We start from the raw sequence: 23,909 nt of genomic DNA on the forward strand, positions 1-23,909 counted from the left end.
AAAATGTGCTAGAGAGGAAGCTAAGCACTGAGCATCCTTTCATGAATGCAGAATATGGCCCCCATGGGACTGCAGGAAAGGGCCTGTAATTATGGGGAGTGTCCTGTGAGGCTGGGTTACACAACCAGGATGGAGAGCTGCTCCTGCTTTGGTTTAGCAGCAGGCTGATGATGCTGTAACTCAAAATACTACCTGGCTGTTATCCATTCATTGCTTTTTATCACTGTGTGTGTCCTCAACGTGCAGCACAGACCACTTGTGAGGCTCTGAGCCAACAAGGAGGTAGGAAGGAGCACGTAGTTTCATAAAAAGGTTGTTTGATATGTACAATGCCTAGTGACATTATTCCAGACAGCCAGAGCATATCTTGGAGCCAGCTGACAAATCGCTGGGGAGATCTCATATGATGTCACCCAGTGAAGGTGACACTTTCCCTGCTAGGGCAGGAGCAGGAGGCCCCGATGAAGTCACACTCTAGCATCTCCTCGTGAGCTCTACACCAGCTGCTGTCACCTGGATTAAGAGCCAAGTTAATGGCTGGGTAAGGCATTTAGGACTGTAGCAAGTGCTGTGAGATGTTGAGAATGGTGGAACACTGGCCCAGGTTGCCCAGAGAGGTGGTGGATGAACCATCCCTGGAGACATCCCAGGCCAGGCTGGATGAGGCTCTGAGCAACCTGAGTTGGTGAACATGTCCCTGCTCATGGCAGGGGTGGCACAGGGTGAGCTGGGAAGGTCCCTTCAACCCAAACTGTTCTGTGATTCTATGTCATACAGGGGAGGACTAACCCCTTGGCTGTGGTGCTGGGCATACCCTGGTGCCATGTGCTGGAAGACGTTGCTCCTGGGTGGCTTCGTTCTGTCACTTACTGGCTCTGGTCCATGTCAACTGTGGTTAGCAGTGTGCTTTGCAGTGGTTTTGTGCCAGACTTTATTCTGCTCTAGAAGGATTAATTGGTTGGTGATGGCCATGGGGGCGTCTTGACCTTTGTGTGAATTTAACCTCAGCTGTTGCCCTGTGTGCTGGGAGGCGAATCGTTACCCTTGTTATCCAGTTTGGGAGCTGAGGTGTGGAGGAATTAGATGATGTGGGATACCTGTGGTATAATCCAGCATCCCCACCCACTGTGCTCTAAACTTGGCCTCTCCCTCTCCAGCAGTAATAACCATTTCCTATACAGACAAGGAGGCTTGAACAATGCATCCTTGTCCTGTCAGACCTTCCTAGGTTTTGAATTATTAAATATTGTCTCAAATCTCCATTATAAAGGTTGTTAGGGCCCAGCTACTTATCAGAATAGAAAATAGTCTGTTTCTGTGCTTTAACAATTGGCTTCATCTACTTGTGGGATTTACAATAAATGAGGAGAGTTTAAAAAAAGGGAAAAAAATCGTGAGAGGTTGGAAGTAAACACAGATTAAGATACTTGCAAGAGGATGTTCAGTTTTCTGTCTCAGTACCCACATGGTCACTGGTCTCTATCTTCTGTCTAAAACAAAATCACATGCAAATTCATTAGTATTAATAGTCTGGAGAGCATTTGCTGCTGTGACTCCCACGATGCCGGGTTACAGATTGCCCTCGGTGCTTCGTGGGTACCCCTTCCCACACCCCCATCACTGTCCCCTCGTCAGCTGGCAGAGGCTCTGGCCATGTTTCTACACAATAATTGTACACTCAACTGCGAGGAAGCAACAAAAAGCTGCAGATGCAGAAGGAGACCCAGGGCCAGCTGCAGACTCCAGCCAGCTGCGAAGTTTGGGGATGGGTTTATTATTTCCGTGGGCCTGAAGCCCTGGTTGCAGAACGTTGTGATTTCCAAGGTCAGATTTTTGATCACTGCTTGTGAGACATTTCATGGTACCCTTGCTGCTCTGCAAAAGGCTGGGTTTGTGTTATTTCCCTGCTCTAGAACAGTCTTGCCCCACAGCTGTGCACATCTGTGCTGTGCACCTGCAGCATCCCTGAGTGGGGCTGCTTGATTTGGCCCAGGTAGGTGATCCCTGGCTTTCCCAGGTGATAAACCATGGAAACCAGCTTGTGAGTGAGCTGGAAGTTGGAAGCAGGGTCACAGTGCTGTCAGCATGGGTTTGATTTCCTTAGACCCTGTGGGAGAGGAACCATCCCCTTGTCATGCTCCTGAGTGAAGCTGCGACAGCTCTGCCAGGGAGCAGCCCAGCAGCAGAACAGCTCAATGCTGCCAGGGGACTTGGATCCTGCCTGAAAAAAGGGGTTAAAAGCAGGTTTTTGCAAGCCTTTGCCTGCCATTTTAAATGGGAAGGATGTTTCCCTGGCAACGAGATGGATGCTTCCCAGCAGAGCATATGGCTCCCATCGACTTTGATTTACCGGTGTGTTGAAATGGCAGCTAGATAATCTCTCTTCAGCTTTAATGTGTCTGTGTCCCTGTTACTTGTAAGCTTCAAAACACTGTGGGTCTGGCCCCTGCAGCACTGGCCTTATTCCTGGCCCATCCCAGGGCTGGAGCTGCTGGCATCCCATGTCAGGGCTGGGGCCAGGGACCTCAGCATCACCTGGAGCAAGGAGCTGCAGGGTGGGCAGGAAAACCTTCCCTGTCTGCTGCCTTTCCTCAGCCCAACAACTCTTCCTCCTTGGACAGTATAATCTGCAACCCTCTCTTCCTACTCTCTTCTCTGCTTTAAATCATTTTTAGATGTTTTCCACCTTTCACCACACAATCATCTGCCTCCTGCAGCTTGCTATATATTATTGTGTTTACTGGCACAGGGAAATAAGGAGAGGGAACAAACCTGTCATTTGCAGAGCTGGGGAACTGGGGGGAGCTGGTTTTTGTGAGCTGGTGGCTCTCCCGGGCACAGGGCTTGGGAACAGGCTGGGAAGGGTGGCCTTAAATGAGATTAAAGTGTGGGGCTGGCTTGCAAATAGCTGCGCTGCAGGGACTGGGGACACCTGCAGCCTTCCTCCCTTTCCCACTGGTGCAGGTTTTTGGGGGAGTTATCAGTGAGGCAATGCCTCCTTCTTTGGAAGCATCCAGGTGATTCAAAAAGCCCTGAATGCAACAAATCCCCAAAACTACCCAGCCTGAAAGGCTTTAAAAAGGAGGCAACTGAGATTGTCATCATTTCTTCCAGCAGGAGCATCGCTTTTCCCTCCTCTCTGGGCATCCTCTCCCCTTGCCAAGGGCTCTTGATGGTGGGGGTGCTGAGCAGTGATCTGCTTTCCCATCCACACCTGGCCACCTGCTTGCTGTGTTTTCAGTTATGCTGGAGAAGAAGCAAGAGATAAAATGATTAATTGGTGCTGGGGATTAATTTATCAGGTGCAAGGAGAGGCCGTGTCTAGGCAGACCTGGCTCTCTGTGCAGGTGGGGCGGGTGTCATGAGCTGCCTGTTCTCTAGACACCAATGTGGGTGGTGGCAGGAGGTGCTCCCTGTCGCTCCTAGGGAGCAGCATGACTGGAGCAAATCTGTCTGCAGCTCAGGGAAATATTACCTCTGTAAAGGGGAGATTGGTGGAAAAGGGCTTTAAAGCTCCTGGAAGGCCCAAAATACTTATGTTAGCAGCAAAGTTAAACGGAGCTTGACTGGCAGCTGTTGTGATGCTCTCCCCTCCCTGCGGCATAACAGGCTGTTTCAGCAAATTTTTAGGGCTAAAGAGCGCTGACTTTTTAAGTCTGAGCTCTCTGGAGATGAGGCTTTGGTTTGCATCCCTTCCCCCTGAGCAGCTCCTCCTGGCTACCTGTCTGCATGGCCAAGGTGCCATTTCAGCGTGAAACATCCTGTGCCAGCAGGAGCAGCTTCATGGACACACAAAGCACTGTGGCCACACTCTGCCACCTTTGGCATTGAAGAGCAAACTGACCTACTGATATGGGGAAGGGATGCAAAGCCGTTGGCTTTTTATTTCTTGTTGCTGGACCTTATTCTGTGTTTTCCTGCATGTTAAACTTGAGTGTCTCTCGGGCATTGCCAGATTCAGACCTGGCTGAGCTGAGGTGGTCCAGCCCCCTTGGCTCTTGGGGGTTTATTCCTGATTTGGACCAGTGTGAGTTGCAGAGAGGGAATGTGGTTCTGCTGATTGCAGAACTCCTGTTATTCCTCTAGGTACATTTTTTTTTTTATCCAGCTTGAGGGTCATTGTCTTCTGGTGTCTAATATCAAAAAGCTGTGCACCAGCTCTCCTGCTTCTTGGCTCTGAGCTTCCTAAGCACCGGCTGGGACAAGAGAAGTAAAATTGAACAGATGGTGAAATTACCAACTCTAAGACATATTATATGGGCAGTTTACAAATACTTCTTTCTTTTCTCCAAGACTCAGTTAATTAAGTAAACTGATGAGCAAATGAAATTAGCAATGCTTTGGTGATGTTTTGGTGTTATCCGTTAGTGTTTGGCTTTGAGAAATTGCATTCTTGTCTTCTTATTATGGAGACATGATACCAGGGCTGGACCCAAAATCTCAGTTGTCCTTTGGTGGGAGGGAGCCTGAGAACATAGCTCTGGGGTCCTGCCTGTATAGAGACAAAAAACATTGGCTGAGATGTGGGGAAAGTGAGTTGGTTGTTTTTTAACTGAACATCAGGATTTTGAAACATTCATCTGCCTGCTGTGGGTCTGAGATGGTTCATGCCGCTGCTGGGAGCCACCGAGCCTTGGTATCAGTAGCTCCCTGAGGATGCTTGTGTTTGAGGTGCTGTAATTCTTGGTGCTGTAAAACTAGTGCAAAGTCAGAGATGGGGAAGCAAAGCTCAAAGAGCTTGGGGAGACAGAGCTTGTCCTTCAGGGCAGGAATCCTTGGGCTCCAGCTGAATTGCTGATTCTGGGACAGACCTTTGAAAAACCAGCTACTATTCCTGTCTGCAGCAGGAACCAGCCCTGCACTTTTTGAGGCAATCTTCCTATCTGCAATTAGACCAGAGCCTATTTTTGTATATCCCATTCCCTCGAGGAATATTTAGATGAGATGCAGCATTACATCCTACAGGGACATCTTGCTTTTAACCCAGTTTTACACCTCAGTTAAGTCAGGTCAAGTGATTTGCCCAGGTCAGTCAAAGGGACTTGACCTCAGCAAGAGGTTTTTTTTATTCCTGTACACTCCAACCATGCAGCATAGCCCTTGGCTTCTTAAATTTACTTAAATTTTTTTCTCAAAGTGTTGCAGAAAAGCAGGGCTTTGCCCTTAAGACACAGAAATAACTTGATCTTTACATACAAATGAAGGTTAGATTAAGAAAGCTTGTATTCCTGTACTCACGAATAATGGTTTCTCAGAGGTAGGGAGGAAGCAGAGGCTCTTTTGGGGGAATACCCTGTGGGATGAAACAGGCAGCGCTCAGATTTCAATCTGAATAATACGGGTATTGCATGAGACAGCAACTTTCCCTCACATTAAAATCAATGAACGTGCTCTGAATAAATGCCTGCGCAGACGTTTTAAGAATTACTTAAATGTCCGATATTTTATACTCTTAATTTATCTTCCAGTTCAATGTAATTGCACTGTGATCTTTAGGATTCTCTCCTGTGAACCGTTTCTGCAGCTGTGTGAATATTTTTTAAATATTCTTTACAAACCAAGTTTTTAAAAGAAAACCTCAGCCTGGCAGAGCTGAATCACAGCAGGGACAGACTCTTCTGGCAGGTACAGGGGCTTGATGGATACTTTGGGTTTTCCTCCAGGCATCTGACTCCTTCAAGGCTGTGTGCATGGGGACAGAGAATATGCAGACAAGCATTTCTCAGTGATTCATGTGAGATGAGGACAAAGAACAACATCAGAGCTAGAACGTTGCATGCGGTGATTATTATTAATAAAGCTTTTACTCTGCGTTGCCTTGAGTATGTCAAATGATTAGAGCTGCCTCTAATTTAAGGAATTGGAACCAGTTCCTTAAATTTAACCCCTTTTCCCACTGTAAATGCTCAGCTCTTGATCTACGTTCCCTGTCATTTCCAGATGGCTTTTGTTCTTTGAGGCTTCAATCCAGAAAAGCTCTTAAGCTCACTCTTGCTTGTTGGCATGGAGATACACAATCCTTTGCTGGACTAGGGACAATATATGTCATGTGAAACTCATTTCTGCTCAAATTCCTGCAGTTCATGAGTTCAGGTCAGGACTCTGACTCCACTGGTGACCTTGGGGCAGATGGTGCTATTTCTGCTCCCTGACTATTATAAGCAAGGGGGAAAGGCTGAAGGAACTCTGAGTGGGAACTGGTTCAAAAATTGGTGGATGTTGAAGGAGAAAATATTTATGAACCCATATTTAACTGAGAAATTGCTGCCTAAACAGAGGGAAGGCAGAACAAGAGAAGTTTCATGGTTTGTGCAAATACAGTAAAGCTATGGACACCTATTCCTTTTTCTGTAGTTTGTGATGGATTTGTGAAAGTTCCTTATCTGTCCATAAAGCTGAAAAGAACTTACCCAAAAAACCTGATGCAAAGGAGATCTCACCCCCCCGACTTGCCTGGGATGTGCATGTGCAGGCCGGTTCCAGCAGGAGCACAGAGAGGGTACAGGGCTTGGCAATGATCCTGCTCCGGCCACATGTCCTCGAGAGACCCCAGAAAACCTCTTCTGTTGGAAAACCACCTCCTGTTTGCCACCTTGCTGTGGTGCAGCAAGGAGAGCAGGTTTGCTGCATCCCTGCACAAGGGGCTGAGGAGTGTCCTGGGGTCATGCAGGTGGTGATGGTGCAACAGAGCTCATCAGGAAAGCAAACCCTCTCATTTTCCTTCCCATCCCAGTGCTTCCCCTATAATGGTGTGGCTGGGAATCTTCAAGACCTTATTAATTCCAATATCTCAAATCACCATTTAGTGCAGCTTTGCTGTCCACATTGCATCCTCCTCCACTACGCTGCTGTGGTCCCTTGGAGATGCTCTCTTGCTCCATTTACCCCACTGTCCTTAGTACATGAACTTCTTATTGGAGCTCTTCAGCCATCATCTTGGTGCACCAAGAAGGCACAGGAGCTATTGATGTTGTCCCAGAGGTGCCTCTGCTGAAGATTTATTTAAAAGTTTATAAACCATGAGAATCCCTTCCTTGGAGCCAGCCTGTGTGTTGTCCATAAACAGTATTTTCTACCTGCATGGATGCCCAGGGACCCTCCAGGCTCTGAGGAGGAGCAGCAGCAAGATCTGGGTTTGGTGCGAAGCATGGCCACGCCTGTGGGGAATGAGGCGCCATCAGGAGCTCTGCTTGGAAAAAAGAGTGTTTATTAAGGCACAGGACCGAAAGGCAGGACTCCCTGCTTCTATTTTCAGCTCTGCTAACGACAGAAGTCGCCTTGGGAGATGATTTTGGCTGAGGGCTGTGGAAAGCTGGAGTGAGGCATTTAGGCTCACGTTTAGCCTTGTAAATGAATAGCTGGGTGGCAAATCACAGCAGGATTGCTTACATGAATAAAGATGATGGATGCTTCTGGCTAAGGGTAGGTACAATGGTATCTTTTGCAATTCGGTGATATCGTTACCCCTGAAAAAGTCACGGCATTATCAGAGTTTTGCTTCTGAGTCACTGAAGGTTTAAACGGAGCTGTAAATAGTTCTGATTATGAGGCTTTCTGAGCATTAAAAGGTATTTGATACTCTCTGTTGCTCTTCGCCTCGATTTATTGTCATTGTCTCATTTTCATGACCTTTGATTTGCGTTGAAGTTTCAGCTACTCAAAAGGCAGCATTTTACAAAGACCACAGCAAACGGATTGCTGGACTTGCAGATGGATCACCCAGAAGCATTTTGGTTTTATTTTAGCACAATTATCAACACCTCGTTTACATCCCCGAAGTAATTTTTAAGTGTTATAAATGTTTCAAGTTGTTTTCTGTTGTGCAGCTCTCAAATGCTTGTAGTAAAAATCTCCCTCCTTTCCAGCTTTGCTCTTTCTAATTAAATCACTAATTCCCTTTCTGAATTCCAGGGAGAGCAAATGAAGTGTGTTACGAGCACAGCGGCTTGTTACAAGCTTGTGCCACCTCCTTGTCCTGTATCCATCTCCATCTTATCCTGGAATCTCATTGCTTATTATTCCCCTGGTCCTGCACCAGAGGAACCCCAATGTTCTTTGCATGTCAGAGAGTGTTACTCGAATACAAGTATTTCAGGAACAAATTTAAAGGTCTTTTTATATTCTTACATAAATGGGTGTGTAGATTCTAAGTGGGTTTCTTTCAGAAGACAGATTAAATGATTAACCTGAAAAGGTTTATGATGTTTGTCATATGCTTTTATTGAGGAAAAAAAGGACAGTCTTTCCCGTTTCAAATAATTTTAAGGTTGTTGGGGTTTTTTGTTTGTTTGTGGGGTTTTTTGTTTGTTTCTTTTTTTAGGGAGAGTTCAGTCACTTCTTGTTCTATTCCTGTCATGAAGTACAATGGATATGAAATCTGGATATGCAGATTTTGTGCTGGGATTTATAAACTGTTATAAGAAGCTTGCAGAGGTGTTCTAAGCCAACATAACCCTGAGTGTAAAGCCAGACTTTGGATTTATTAGTATTAACAACAGTCAGATTTGCACAGCTGAGTCTTGGTGGAGCACAAAGGTCTAAGCAACAGACAGGGGGATGCTGGAGCAGCAAAAGATGCTGAATGCCTGTTGGGATAGGTGGTGGGTGGGAAGGTGAAGTGACATGAAGCGTCCTGCTCCAGAGGGATGGAGCATCCTCTGGACCATCAGTCTGCGCAGGAAACTGGTCCAAACCCACACACTGCCCACTGCATCCCAGTCGGGGCTTGGGAGAGGCTGGTGCATTGTGCAGGACCCAGCTCCTGTCTACTCAGGAGGAGGATATTGTCTTCTCCAAAGCTCTAAGCAGAATTGGCATCTTTAATGTAAAAATCATTAGATGGGATGTAATTAATGTTCCTTCCTGCACGTTAATGTTACCCAGAGTCAGGCTGCAGATGTGATTTGCTTTGATTAGATAGGTAGCTTTAAAAATTAGATTTATCCCAGCCTCTGCACTATTTATTGGCCTATTTCCCTTTTCCAAGCTATCCATTATTATCTGGAGCCCTTTTCTGAGATGTCTGGGTAGATTAAGTGAAATTAAAGCAGAATCAACCTTCATGTTTTCTGCTGCTTTCCCTCCATTGGAGCTCAGAGGATACATACCATCTCTGATGTGGACATGCCTCTCACCTTTCTTCTTCAAATCCCCCATACATAGAGGGTCTGTAGATCCTTCAAAGCCTCCCAGGAGCCTTACAGACCCCAAACCCCTGAATTCAGTTTCCTTGCAGAACGGCTTCATTCTCTGTCTCCTTTTACAGCCTCCCAGAGGTTCATGGACCACAGGGTCAAGCAGAGCAGCCATTTTGGGATGCTCCCCCTGGGAGGAGCCAGTGCCTGCATCCCTCACTGGCAGGACTGTTCCTTACCCAGGAGCTGAACATCCCCATCGGGACTGACACAGGGGAGTTTTTGGTCCATGTGGGATTTGGCCATGGAGCCCCCATGCTTTGATGAAGAAGCTGGTGCCTTCCCCATTGCTGCCCATGCTTGGCAGTGCTGTAATTAATGCTGGCCCTGCAAGCAGGATCTGCATCAGGTCTCCCCAGCAATGAGAGCCCTGGGGAGCACAGAGATGAAATTACAGCAGCCCTGAGCTGGCCCCAGGGAGCTAAGGGAAGGGAGGGACCAGGGCTGAGGCTGTGGTGATGTTCTGGAAAGAAAAGACGCTGCTTCTGGGCATCCCATCTCCCCGGCAGCACCCGGACCTGCGCTGGCTCTCCCCAGATCTCCCCCACTTGCACCATCCACCCTTGGAATTCAAAGTGATAAAATAATTTTTCCTCTTTTCTGCCTCATCCATATCTGTCTAGTGACAAATCTAATGTATGTAATGTGGTGTTTGTCCTTGTCAGGACTTTATTCTGGATCTGTCCAAGGTGGTCACCTTGCCCACAAGTCTGTGCTGATATTGGCACTTTGCTTTCAGCACCTTCCCAGGCATTTTATTGTGATGTTTGCTCTTAAAAATACAATCTGTGTTCTACTTCCTTAACGAGAAAATGTTGGATTTTCTTTTCCCCTGATCCCTTTCCATGATGCCCTTTATTTTTTCCTTTTTGTCTTGTTTTCCTCTTCTCTCTCTTCTTTCATTGATTATTCATTTGTTTCTCACTCCAACGTGGGAGTTTGCAGCAAAATCTGGGCCAGCGCAGGAGCAGGGCTGCCTGACCCAGTTGCAGCTCCTTTCCTCCCGCAGCGTGAAGCAACAGCAGGGTCCTGTATCCAGCTCCTGGGGCAACTGGGAGGATGTGGGGACGGATGGAGACCACTTGGCTGCAGGACAGGTTGTGGAAGGCTTGTTTATGGCAAGGAAGGGCTTTTAAAAGGCTGGCTTGGGGAGAAACAAAACGTTTTAAGTGAGACTCAGAGAAGACACTGGGGGATGTCATGAGGGGGTTTGCAAGAGATGTTTTCCTACTCTCTTGAGGTTGTTTCAAGTCTCTAGGTACCAGATCTGGGGTGAGAAGAGGAAGTTTTCAGTCAGAAATCAGGCATTTTCCTTATCTGGTCTGTGCTGAATTCATCTTGTTGCTGACAGGGCTCAGCCTTTGCTGAGATGGCTCTGAAGGTCCATCCAGCAAGCTGGGATGTTTCAGCCTGTGGTTCAAATGAATACTGCAAATCCTCTCTTTTTTTACTTGTTATTGTGACATTAATGGCCATTGCAAAGCCACAAGCATGACCTGGCGGTGAGAAACTCCTCTTCTTTACACAACAAAAAGGAACAGCACCCACCAGCTGAACCGTACCTTATAAATATTCAATGCGCTGTTCGTAGGAATGTGAGACAAAGCCAGACAGATGAATTATTTAATGCTTTTAAAGAATGCAGCTCTTAGTTTCTCCCTGCACTGGCCTACTTTATTGTATCAGTAAATCAATCTTTGGTAAATTAATTTCCCTCCTTTTGTTTGAGCAAGCAATGGGCATCGTGGGCTGGTGGAAACCTTCTCTGTCCCTGAGCAGCTGCCAGGACACCTCTGCAGCTGCAGATTCGGGCGTCCAGTGTCAGAACAGTCGAGCACCCGTCATTCATCTTGTGCCTTCTGATTTGCATCAGTACATCCATGAAAAGCACAGAGTGGGCAGTTTCAATGGGGACAGGCTGTGAGTGACAGGGTGATGTGACACTTCTGAGGCTGCTTTTGGGACAACCTGTGGATGTAGATGTCAGGGCCACAGAAGAGCAGAGTAACAACCATCCCCCTCCCAGCGATACTACAACAAATCTAAAAACTCACCAGCCTTTCCAGGCAGCACAGAGTTATTCTGATGTGCCTGCCTAAGGAACATTAAATCCACGCAAAAAATGTCCTATCCTGGCGAGGATGGGAAATGCAGTTTGGGGCTGAAAATGCAGAAGCATCCATGGAGTTTTCTCTGGCTTTGTGTTCAAGCAAAATGCTCTCTGGACTGGTTTGAAAAATGTGAAAAACTCCTACTCTGAAAACTGATGTTCCCTGTCTCTCTTTTTTGTGTCACATAGTTTCCTCCTAGTTTTCTCCTGCCTGGTGCTGTCTGTGTTTTCGACCATCGATGAGTACCAGAACAGTTCAGAAGGGGCTCTTTACATCCTGGTAAGTGGGGGGTTGCACATGAAGCCATCAGGGAGGCATTAAAATCAAAAACACAATTAAAAGCTGAGTTTGGGAGTATTTAACTGGGTCGAGAATGTAAACTGCTGCTTGTGAGAAGGGGTTCATTTGCATGTGCAGGTAAGAAATAAGAAAAATGTGAAAAGGAGAAAACTGTATCAGGAGTAAATCATTTTAAGGATTCTTTAAACCATTTCTTCTTAAAGTTTTTTTTTTTTTTCATTTATGTCCAATTGCAAAACCCAGTAGCAAGACTGATCCCAACTGAAAAGCAGTTTGATGTCCAACAGCTCCCCGTGTTTAAAGCCCACAGAGCTGCCTTTTCCCCCATACCATAACATCCCTGCAACTATTTGATCCAACATCAAGCAGCAGAGATTTGTTCCTCAAACAGCCCGTGCTCTCTACCCTGCTTCTTTCCCAACTAACAGCCTTGTCTCCCCCGCAGGAAATTGTCACCATCGTGGTGTTTGGGGTTGAATACTTTGTGCGGATCTGGGCAGCCGGCTGCTGCTGCCGATACCGCGGCTGGAGGGGAAGGTTAAAATTTGCCCGCAAGCCTTTCTGCGTCATCGGTGAGTCCTGCCTCCCTGCCTGTGGTTTCCCAAACCAAACCGGCTATTGCAAGCGCTCCGGTTTCTTACGTGCATTTGGGTGTTGATCCCCAGCTGCTTCATGATCACCTCGAGAAAGAGCAAAAAGAGCAAAATCCTCATCCATGGACATGATTTTTGTTATTTTGCCTGAGGTACTGATTTTTGCAGATCTGGGAGCTGCCCCATTGCCCTGTGTACCCTGGGCATCGCTACAACCCCCGGCAGCCACAGAAAAAGGGTTTTTTTCCAGTAGAAACTGAGTGTAGGAGCTGGGATCCTGTGATCCCATGTCCAACCTCGACACCGAATTGCTCCCAGCTCATTAAAACCCTCTGTGTCTCACTGTGCCTTCCCCGATGTTGATGAGCTGCCTCACAAGGGAGTTATGAGACTTAATTAATTCTTGTTTGTAAAGTACTTGGTTTTCCTCTTGTGAAAGGGACTGCCTGGGCACAGTAGTTGCACTTACTGGGGTGAGGAGTGGGCAGAGGCCAAGCCATTTGCTGTGGACCTGCTTTCAGATGTGCAGGAGCTGGCAATGGTCATATGCAGGATTTTAGCTTTTTCCACAGAAGAGCATTCCTAGAAAATTTGCCTAGAAACCTAGGGAAGAGGGAGGTTTGCAGGATCTTTGAGATATATAGAACAATGCTCTGTTTCTTGGACCTTGTCCATGAGGACCCTAGGATTGCTCTGGTGGACCTATAGATTTTCATTCCCCAATTTAACGGAGGGAATTCGCACAGACAGCTCTGTGCCCGATTGAAAAAGGGCATGTGTTTTGTGATGATTTATTCCACTTCAGCAGCGTTAGCACTGAATCCTATCAGAATTCAGGCTTTGCAGTATTTGACACATTTTCCATGGGAAGGATGAACGTGGAGAAGGAAACTAGGATGCTTCCATAAGGTTCATCCAGGTTAAGATTTCTGCCGCGTCCTTCCAACACAAGATGCAACTGATACAAGGTCCCTTTCACACACAGCCTTCTGCTGTTGGTAGTTGGTTCAGCAACATTTTTTTTAGCTTTTCTTGCTGTCTTTTCTTGCAGACATCATGGTACTGATCGCCTCCATCGCCGTGCTGGCAGCGGGGTCCCAAGGGAACGTCTTTGCCACCTCAGCACTCAGGAGTTTGAGGTTCCTGCAGATCCTGCGCATGATCCGCATGGACCGGCGGGGCGGCACCTGGAAACTCCTGGGCTCTGTGGTCTATGCGCACAGTAAGGTGAGCAAGCCCCAAGCAAGGACATTGAGTCACTCTTCATGTTTTCCTTCACCAGAGACAATGCTTTGGTTCAGTTCTCCACCATAAACATCTCTTAGGATTAGAAAGTTGCTGTAGAGTAACTTGGGGAGCAATGCAAAGTTGAAGACACAAGGTTTGATGGAGCCCTCCAACCGACAGAGGAGAGAAAGGAGGGATATTTAGATGATCAGAGGACTGGAACAGGCCACCCAGAGAGGCTGTGGCATCTCCTTCTTGGGAGATATTCAAAACCTGCCTGGACATAATCTTGTGCCAACCTCCTCTGGGTGAACCTGGTTTAGCAGCGGGGTTGGACTAGATGACCTCCAGAGGTCTCTTCCAATCCCAACCATTCTGTGACGTTTGCAGGGAGTGTTGTGAACACAGTGACCACCTGACATGGCTCATTTCAAAGAGTGAGCAATTAGCCAAGCAGCCTCGTTAAGCACAGGTGCATCTCAGTCTAGGATGCAGGTGTCAAAGCAGATGTGTTTCTGGAAGCGCATCCTGTGAGCCGCAGCATCTCAGATGTGGTTATTGCAGAGTTCCTCTTCCCAATGTGAGATCACAGATAAGTTACAGAACCGATCCTTCATCTAAGGCACTTTGTCCTTTCTCTGGTTTAGGAAGAGTTTGTTGATTTTTTTTTTTTTTATTTGTTTCCTGCTGCTGAATTTATGAATGTAATTTTTCTCCTCTTTCCTGTGCTTTTTTTTTCTCCTGAGAAGCTTAGCCAGCTTATCCAGAACTGTGTAGAAATCATAGGGAATTTGTAGGTCTCTTGTCTACCATTGTATTAACTTCATCCAGAGATAATCACTCCTGTGAATTCTGAATTAAAACTTCCCTGAAACTGAGGTGTTGTATCCAGACCCCAACTTTTCAGCTCTTTCATGGTTAGTGGAAGGGACCTGCCCTAAGCAGAGTCCTCAAGGATCTAGGGGTTCCCATTTCAGTTTTGATCTAATTTCCCTGTGTGAATGGGGGAAAGAATTATTATTATTATTATTATTATTATTATTATTATTATTATTATTATTATTATTATTATTTTTATTTTTATTTTATTTTATTTTTAAGTCTCAATTTAATGTCTTGAAATAATGAAACTATATTAACTTTCCTGTTCCTTGTCTGTTTGCTGGTTGTGTTCAGCTGGTGGCATCTTCAGGATGGGGATCACCCTGTTTATGTGGCAGGGCCACCACTGGTACATAGTCCCATCTCAAAAAGTGACACTACTGATCTCTAACCCAAGACCCAAAGCCTAAAGAAATGCATGAAAAAGTTCAGATCTGAGGCCAACCGCAAGCAAGCAACTCAGCTTTCGGAGATGCGCACCAGCATTGTAATTATTCTCTTCTGTCCTTTGATGATCTTGCAGGAGCTGATTACTGCCTGGTATATTGGCTTCCTGTGCCTCATCCTGGCCTCTTTCCTGGTATACTTGGCTGAGAAAGGAGAAAATGAGCACTTTGATACATACGCGGATGCACTCTGGTGGGGTCTGGTAAGTAATTTTCATAGAGCAGCTGCTGGTTATAAAAATAAAATGTCCATTAACCCTCCATCTTCTATCAATAATGTGAGGAGTCAACTTACGGAGTGCTTAGTTAACATTTTGATTAAATGGCTTCAGGCTTCCCCGTTTAAGTCTTTTTCTTAAATAAATCTTGGAGAAAATGTTCGGGGATCACATTTCTTGGATTAACTGGAGCTGCGAGGAAACTGGGAACTTGTGTGGAATTCAGCTCTGTTGTGACAATAGAAGCAGGTCAGATAAAGACCCCACACTACAGGATGCTTTGATCATAATTTTGACAAGTATTGCTGCATTTTAATTATTTAAAATTGTACTTGGGCAACGCACTCTTAAATATGCCGGAACAAGTTTTTATAAAATGAATAGGGTCTAAGTACCAGAAAGATTTAGCACTGAAAACATTCACCCTCCTCTCACATCTTTGCTGACAAAGGAGGAAAGGGCAATACTTTTAGTTTGCTCTGTGTGTGTGTGTGCATGTGAATTATTGGATTACCCGATTAACAAAGAAAGAATTAATGACATTCTAATCTTCTTGTGTTATTGTTCTTCTGCTCCGACACTGTGGCGCTCGTCTGGCCTTGATTACAAAGCATGTAATGAAAATCCCAGATCTGATCAAATCCCAATAACAGGCTTGGGGAGGAATCGGCTGATCAAGCAGCTCCTCTCATCCAACAAAGTGAAAGAAGCAGTAAATTGCTTTTCAAGCCTCTTGGTTATGACAGAAAATAAAAACAAAGCCCAATTTGACATAACTAGAAAATAAACAATGAGGAAAAAAGTGACAACCCAGATTAGAGCTCAGTCTCGGGAGAACCATGTGCAGACTTGTCCCTCCTGCTTCCCAGGCTATGCGAGCCTTTGGCACAGGATCACCCCGTCCCCATTTTGGCACGTGGAGCTGAACCAGGCTGTTTTGCCACTGAGAAGCTCAGAGTAAAATTTGGGCTTCATTATAATGGTTTTTGATATTGTCCAGTACAGACAGATGTTAAGAGATGGGCAAAATAAATCAAATTTTGCGTTCAGAAACCCATCCTTTAGTGTGATCTTAGTGAATCCGACCCTTGTAGTTGTCTGTATAAATTATAAAAACTTGTAAACCAACTTTGCAGTGATCGTGGAGAGAGCATTTGTTTGACTTTGTGTTTCAGTAAGGAATAGTCATGTAGATGCATTTTCTAACTGCTTTGTCAAAATGGCATCTAATTGATAGGGCTTTTAGTGGGTCCAATTAAATGGCACTTTGGGACTGTATTTCCATTTGTGTAAAAGTGATTTTCTTTGAAGTTGAATGTGTGAGGTTTCCCAAGCCCCATTAGTGTGGTGCCAGCTCTGGCCGTGGGGACTGTGGGACAGTGACCTTTGGGGTCCAGTGTGTGTTCCTAATCAAATAATCTCTCCTTGCCTTACCCTGCCAGTCCTGGGCTCTCCAAATCATCTCAGAAGCCTTTCCTACTAGTGATGTCCATGGATTGAAGTGAAAGAATGCATCTTTTCCTGTGGTTTGGAGTTCATGGATTCTTTGTCTCCAGCAAATCTCTTAGCTCCTTCCCCAAAATGCATGCAGCAGCTTGCCAGCACTCTCTTGGTGCATTGCAATAATACTGAGGAGAGAAAAAACATCCCTAAATTAGGTTGTGTGAAGCAACCATAATTCATCTTGTCACGCTCTTACATTCTTTTCAAATAGGGAGACCAGCTAATAGGCACTGATGGGAAGATAAGGAATAAACAGCATCAAATCTTCATGCATGTGAATAGCCCTTCATCCTTTTGAGAGATGCTGGAAGGGTTTTGGGGAGCTGTGCCGTTTCGGTTTCCCTGCTGAAGGCATAAGCCCGTCTCCCGGGGGAGGCTCCAAGCTGCCGCAAACCTCTGCACCAGATGGCAGCTCTCTCTGTGTCACCTAAAGGCAAGAAAATGCTCCCGACTGGTGTGAAAACCCCTTGTGTCGAGCAGGGAGGGTGGCAGCGCTGTCCTGGCTGTCAGAGCACTGCTGCTTCCAGCGGAGGTGCTCATCCCAGGAAGTCTGGGGTCCTCCTGGGTACCCAAGCTGCACCTCAATTTGGTCCCCCGTATCCCACTCTGGTGTTGCAAGAGTTTTGTCCCTGTTGTTTTAGCTTTGAGTCTTTCTGACTTTGGGCTTTGTGGTGATCTCCTCCTTGCAGATTACTCTCACCACCATCGGCTATGGGGACAAGTACCCGCAGACCTGGAATGGGCGGCTGCTGGCGGCGACGTTCACGCTTATCGGCGTCTCCTTCTTCGCCCTCCCTGCCGTAAGCAGAGGCAGCAGCATGACGCTGGGAGGGGGGATGAGTTTTGTCCCTGGAGCTGGTGGCAACACAGGGGAGGTTTAGGTTGGATGTGAGGAAAAGGTTTTTTTCACCCAGAGGTGCTGGGCACTGGAACAGGCTCCCCAGGAAGGTGTCACAGCCCCAAGCCTGACAGTGTTCAAGAAGAGACTGGATGACATCCTCAGACACATGGTGTGAGCTGTGGGGTGTCCTGTGCAGGGACAGGAGTTGGACTCGATGATCCTTGTGGGTCCCTTCCACCTCAGGGTATTCTATGATTCTATGAACTACACCCAGCAACATGATGCACCCAGAGACTTCCTGACCATGACTGCTCTGTGGCTGTTGAGTCAAAAAATTAAAAAAAGGGACAAGAAGGGAAACCCTCTCTGACTGTCCATGACTCAGACAATGCTTATGAGCAAATGGGATGGGAAGCCTAGATTTGGTACTGCAAAAATGTTTATTGAAATGAAACCACTTTTTTCCTGCAACAGTATGTTCTTAGGGGTGATGACACCATTTTAGTAAATTAATCCCATCCCTTTCTCAGTGCTTTTGGGTGTATTGCATGGATCTCATCTTTTTCCCCCATGGGCATAATTTCCTGAATGCCAACACAGTGTGGTTATTTTGTATTTTATCAGTTGGCTGGAGGTAGTTTGGTAAAAGCAGCAATTCTAGTGAGCAAAGTTTGCTGCCCCATCATGGGGACCATGCCTGCCAGGGCTGCCCTGGGTGCAGCCTCGTCCTTCTTTCCCCTATATGTTTGAAGCAAAAACAAAGTAACCCAGAACAAACCTTCAGAAGGAAAGTTGGCTGCAATTTTTAAGTGAAAGCTTATCTAGCACCCTGCTACTTGCACATTTTTATTGTCTTCCTCAGGGCATCTTGGGTTCGGGATTTGCTCTGAAGGTTCAAGAGCAGCATCGACAAAAACACTTTGAGAAGAGGCGAAACCCGGCAGCGGGTCTGATTCAGGTGAGGATCCCCCCAGGGAGCCTTGGGGTTATGTAGTCCTGATTTTGGGGGGGTTTAATACACTTGTAGAAGTTGGGGAGGAAACGGGCAGGTGAAAAACGGGGCTGCGTGTGTGAGGTGCGAGACAGCAGCTGGTGACTCGTCTTGTCTGGGAATAAATGCCAGGAAACCAGCCATGGGCGAACAGCATATGTGATAGGCAGGCTGGGGAGAAAAGAGATGAAATCCAGCCCAGCGCAGCAAGACAAATGCATTAGGACAGTCTGTTTTCACCAAATTATTTTTTTTCCCCAAAAAGAGAATATTTATACTGATATAAAATTACAATTGAGAGCATTTTCTTCATGATAACAGATGTCTGTGCAGAAGGTTGCCCTTGATGTATGTCTTGGAGATTTGAAATTAAGAGTCATTTTACATTCCCCTGCTCCTTTCTCTCCAAATTTTTAATGCCCTAATGGGAAACAACACCCATTTGATACCTGAGCTCCACCTGACAGTGAGTGCCTGGTACCCACAGCGTTTTTAGCTGGGCACATATGGGCAGGAGGATCGTGGTACCACCCCAAATGTGTCATGTGTTAAATCAAGGAAAAAGCAGAATGTCAGAACCATCCCATAGAAAATAGAGGGAGGATGAATATTATAAACCAAGGGCAGTGCTGGCCATGCCTGAGTCCACAATCCCTCTGTGTTGTCTTGTCCATAGGCGGCTTGGAGATTTTATGCCACCAACCTGTCCCGGACGGACCTGCACTCAACCTGGCAGTACTACGAACGCACTGTCACCGTCCCCATGTACAGGTACCTCCTCCTCAACCTCCCTCTTCCACTGCCACCTTTGTGATACCACTGCCTCCATATTTATTTTTATCTGGATACATAGTTTTGTCTATTTATTTATTTTTTTTTTTAGGTTGAAAAAGTTGATTTCAAGAGCTGGTATATGCTTTTTTCTTTCGGAGTTTTTTTTCTTTTATTTTTGTTGTGTGTTTCTTTTTGACTTGATTTTAATTTCCCTGCATTTTTTTTTTCTTTTTGTGCCTGTGTGTGTACATGCTGCTCTTTTCACCTTTATTTCTCCACGTCTGCTGGTAGTTGCATTGTGTTGTGACAGTTGCCGTGCCCAGGTGTGAAGATCTCCCTCCCGAGCTGCCCTGGACCGTAGGTAAATGCCACTGTCCCCGTGCCCTTGCCTGGGCTCCTTGCTGCTCCAGCTGGTCTCTCCTCGTCCTTCTGCCTTTCAACAAACTTCTGTCCCTCCCTTGGTTGGCCCAACATTCTCCCCAGGTGCATTTGCCCTGAGTCCCCCTTTCCTTTCCTTTTTTATTGTACTCTAAGAGGAGAAAAAAAATCAGGATTCAGTGAGCATTTCCCTATTTCTTGCATTTCATTTATCCATCACGATGTGTTGACATGAGTAGGGAAGGACAGCGGAGCCATGATGGATGATGCTGATAAAGCACTGCTGTGTTTTAGCAGCATCCATCTGGCTTGCACTAAGGAGGGAGTAACTCATCATCACACCCAGGCGTCTTTTTCAGCTGAAATGACACAGGTTAGAGCAGCGCTGTGAGAATTTGGAGCCTTATGAAGATGGGGACAGGGTCCCCTGCTATGCCACGGGGACATGGGGAAGCTCTGCATCCCCTGTGTCACTCACAAGGTTGGTGGCATCAAGGACAAGGCTACCTCAGAAGCTAAAATGCAAAATGTTCCTGTTCATTTTCAACTCCATATCACATGGCATCCTGGGCAGGGCTGTGCATCCCTTTCTGATGTGTTTTTAGGGGCTGACCAGCCCTCTCTGGGTTTGTAGAAGAGTCAGATGTGTTGGGTAGATATTCCTGCAGCTTGGCAGGGTTTTCTTGTGTGTGATGGGGCTCCACATGCTCCATCTCCATGTTCCCAAGCAGGGCTCTGGTCCAGCATGGGGTTGTGCTGCTGCAGGTGTGAATTCTGTTGTGTTTTCCCATGTTAGTGGTGCCTTTTAGCCCTTGGGCAGGCAATCTGGATATATTTCCTAGGGTCAGCACTAGCCTGTTAAACCATCTTAAAAACCTGTTGGAAGTCGCGTCGTTGTGGTCAGTAAGTTTTCATTGGATTCATTCCCAGTGTGTGTCTGATTGGTTGCTTTTTTCCCTAGAGACTTATGAGCCGACTCCAAGATTTTGCTTTTAAAAAACAAAGACAACAGAAAACAAAACAACAACCCAACAAAAAAGAACAAAACTGTTTTCCAATAGCATTAAACCCACCCGCATCAAAACTCTCCCACCCAGTATTTGATGTTCTTGTTGTACATTTGCAGCACTGGCTGAGATCAGCTACTGGAGGGGATGAGGATCGGAGCCTGGTCCAAAGTCCGCTGCAAAATGCACAAAGCTGATTTCAGTGGACTTTTCCAGGTTTTCCTGCTGTTTGAAAGACTGAACTTACCATGCAGCCAGACATACAGTGACACCCTTTTGCATAGGGACATACTGGGGTAATTAATCCTACTTAATCTGCTGCTTAAAACTTGTATTTCCCATGGAGCTAATATGCATAGGAAGAAAACTAAGCTAAAGAGCTCCAGAACAGGCTAAATAAAAACTTTGGGGTGGAGAAAGAGCAAAAAAAAAAAAAAAAAAAAAAAGTAGTTTGGTGAAGTGCCCAACTATCTGGGATAAAAAGTCAGGACAAAGTTGTCACAGGTTCATAGGGTTTTGCTGGCTGGTGGCGCAACTGCTGCTCCCAATGCCAGCCCCAAGCAGCAGCATCACCCTGGGTGTCCCTGGGCACAGGTTTCTGATCTCCTGGTTCCACCCTTAAATCCCAGCTCCTGTTTGTGTGCAGACAAGGGAACATCACCTGGGAGAGCGAGCTGTGGGTGCGCCAATGGATTTAGCAGTTGGGCAAATTGAAATTTTTACCAAGAAAGCAGCGAACCTCTTTTGATTATATTTTGGGTGCAGTCAGATTAATTGGGGGAAAAAACAGGGGGGTAACTGTATGTTCTGGCTGCAGCTTCCATCACTCACACTGTCCATCTCTCCTCGTCTACCCACTTCACTAAGGCAGCACGTTGAGGTGGTGGCTGCTGAAGCACACAGAATGGTTAGGAAGTGGGTTGGAGGAACATGATGTCCCCATCTCCTTCTTGGGTTTCTTGGGGTGATCTGCAGTTACCCCAACCTTGGCAGCCTTTCTGCTCAACACAGGGCTGCTTATTCCTCAGAGCAGGAGCCCCGTGACTTGAGCTCTCCCATCTCCCCAAGGCATTTCCAAAAAGACTTGCCTGCTTGAGATGAGCAAATTGGTGCATATGCCTTGGAGGAGATGACGTGTCTCCAGAACATCACTCAGATCACTGCAGTAGAGCTTGTCTCACTCGTTTGGGGAAAGTGTGGTGACCTCAGAGAATCTCAGATGTTTAGTCTTTACATTCAAAATGTGGCAGAGTCAAATTTGAAATATGCTTCTGTGCATGCAGGTGCCGTTTGGGCTTGTGATGCATGTGTAGCTTGGTGCGCCCAGGCATCGTAACCTGCAAGGCAGCAGCTGCTAGATTTGCTGAAAACAAATCTGCTATTTGTTGTCGTTCATGAGAATGAGGCATTGATCTCAGCTGCGTTCATATATTGTTGTTTGCTGTAAGAACACACCAGCACATCATGCCCAAGGACTCCCTGGCTGATGGGACTGAGGGCTGTGGATGCCTCATGAAAGGTTTCTTGGGGTTCCCCACATTTTCCCCTCTCTGTGGTGCCGGTTTGCTTTCGGAGTGAGGTGCCAGCTTCCTGTCCCCAAGGGTGACATGTGGGTGACATGGGCGGGCAGTGGTTTGGCTGCAGCAGGAGTGAGCTCAGCCCACGCTCCCGTGCTCACCTGGTCATTGCGCATCTGCTCCAGGGATACACTTCGTTCACATGCTAATTTTCTTTATTCTGTTTCTTTTCTCCTTTCCTCCACCCCACCTTCTCCCTGCCCCTGTTTTTCTTTCTCTTATCCCTTTGGTTTTCCTTCGTGAAAACACTTGAAAAGCACGCAAACGCAAACGTACGGTGCCTCCAGGTATGAAGTGCATGTGACTCTGAAACTGTGTGTCATGTCACTCCTTGTTCTTCATTTGGGACTGTAACCTGCAAAGCCTTCAATTGCAAAAACAGAAAAAAAAAATAGTAAACCCTGAGGATCAGTTTTTTCAAAGAAATGAGTGAAAGCCCAAACCAGGCTCCCCATCCTGCTGCCTACAGACTAACTCCGTCCACCTCCATGTACATTTTAGCTATTGGTACACACAAATGTTGGGAAACTATCTGCCAAAATGCTGATTTTTAAGGAAGGAGAATGGGAGAGTGCTTGATAAGTTTGCTTTTTTTAAGGATGATTTCTTGATGGTCTGATCAACCTTCTCCAATTCATACAACACTTAACAAGAAAACTTCCCTGTCCTTATATCCATTTTTCCTCTGCCATCACTCCTGCATTTTTATCTTTCTCTAGCCCTTTCCCCATCCTTCATTGTGTCACTTATCTCACTCTATGCTATAGGAGCTGTGCCCACCAGATCATGCTGGGGTTGCTGAATTTGCTGGTGGCACCGTGGGACACATCAGTGGTAGCACAGAATAAAATCACAGTAGCAACCGTGACCACTTTTGAGGACAATTTCTGTAGGAGTCAGAGACCTGGAATGCTAAACTGAAATGATCATTCATTTGTTTCAGTAATCCAGTCTGACTTTTGGGAAAGAGATGTCCCATCTCAGTAAGAACTTTGTTTCAGTTTTTTCTTCTAAGACTGACCTAGAGCGAAGCAGTTGTTATGACCAGTTGTTCAATGCGACTCAGCCTTTTGGGATTAATCTAAATGAACCTATATGTGACTGAGTAGAATTTATTATAAATAATGTTACCTCAGGTTCTGCAGAAAAGAGCAGATTTTCAAATCACAGGCATTTTTTATATGAAGTGGGTATCTGAAGGTGTAGTCAATATTTTAAGATGGGGAGTAAATATTTCCAGACTGTGGGACAAGCTCTGTTCTTAGAGCAGTTGAAATCCTCACTAGATGCATTAATGTGAGCTAGTGCCCAGTTTCCAAACCTTGTTACAGTTTTCACAGATAAAAGTTTTACAGCCTTAGTAAATCACACTTACCACTTTGTGTGTTTAATTTACAGCAAATTGCATCAATGAATTGCAAGTATATTACTAATGTATATTCCTGTTGTCCTGAGCAACAGCCTGTTTTGATAATCAAATGTATTTCTACTTCTAGAAGTGAAATAAGAGTGTGCCCCTTCCCTCTCATTTCTTATATTATTTTATAAATTTCATAAATGTTCTCAGTTTTGAAAAAATCTCTTAGGCTGGAGACTTAAAATCACGGTTAGGGTAATAATTGGCTCCTAATAGGAATTCTAACACAGCATGGAAACTCATTGAAGTTCCCATCCCTGTCCAGCATCCATTCCTTTGTCACCATCTTCCAAATTGCTCATATTGGGGCTGTTAAAAAATCATCATTGTCTCTATGTATGTTGTGGCGTGTATGTTTTTGTATGTGCTCCTACCCACTGTTGTGTGATGCTGTCATCCTCTTATTGTGGATTTTTGGTGATGTCCTGGCCGGACGCATGATATCCCCAC

General features: G+C 45.9%; 1 protein-coding gene across 24 annotated transcripts in view; it reads left to right on the forward strand.

The window, feature by feature from the left end:
* KCNQ2 (potassium voltage-gated channel subfamily Q member 2) overlaps nt 1–23,909 on the forward strand; it is a 73,498-nt gene that overhangs the window by 10,939 nt on the left and 38,650 nt on the right. For 13 of the 24 annotated variants that reach the window (XM_065032330.1, XM_065032328.1, XM_065032329.1 and 10 more), the window contains exons 2-9: nt 11,494–11,584; nt 12,051–12,177; nt 13,250–13,425; nt 14,831–14,956; nt 17,164–17,274; nt 18,178–18,273; nt 18,983–19,077; nt 22,300–22,329. In XM_065032330.1, coding sequence (XP_064888402.1) covers nt 11,494–11,584; nt 12,051–12,177; nt 13,250–13,425; nt 14,831–14,956; nt 17,164–17,274; nt 18,178–18,273; nt 18,983–19,077; nt 22,300–22,329 — 852 coding nt within the window. Of the gene's footprint in view, nt 1–11,493; nt 11,585–12,050; nt 12,178–13,249; nt 13,426–14,830; nt 14,957–17,163; nt 17,275–18,177; nt 18,274–18,982; nt 19,078–19,371; nt 19,442–22,299; nt 22,330–23,909 lie in introns of all 24 variants that reach the window. The other 11 variants (XM_065032334.1, XM_065032335.1, XM_065032315.1 and 8 more) reach the window with 2 other exon arrangements.

This window comes from Columba livia, chromosome 16 (genome assembly GCF_036013475.1).
Source record: "Columba livia isolate bColLiv1 breed racing homer chromosome 16, bColLiv1.pat.W.v2, whole genome shotgun sequence".
NCBI classification, from domain to species: Eukaryota; Metazoa; Chordata; class Aves; order Columbiformes; family Columbidae; genus Columba; species Columba livia.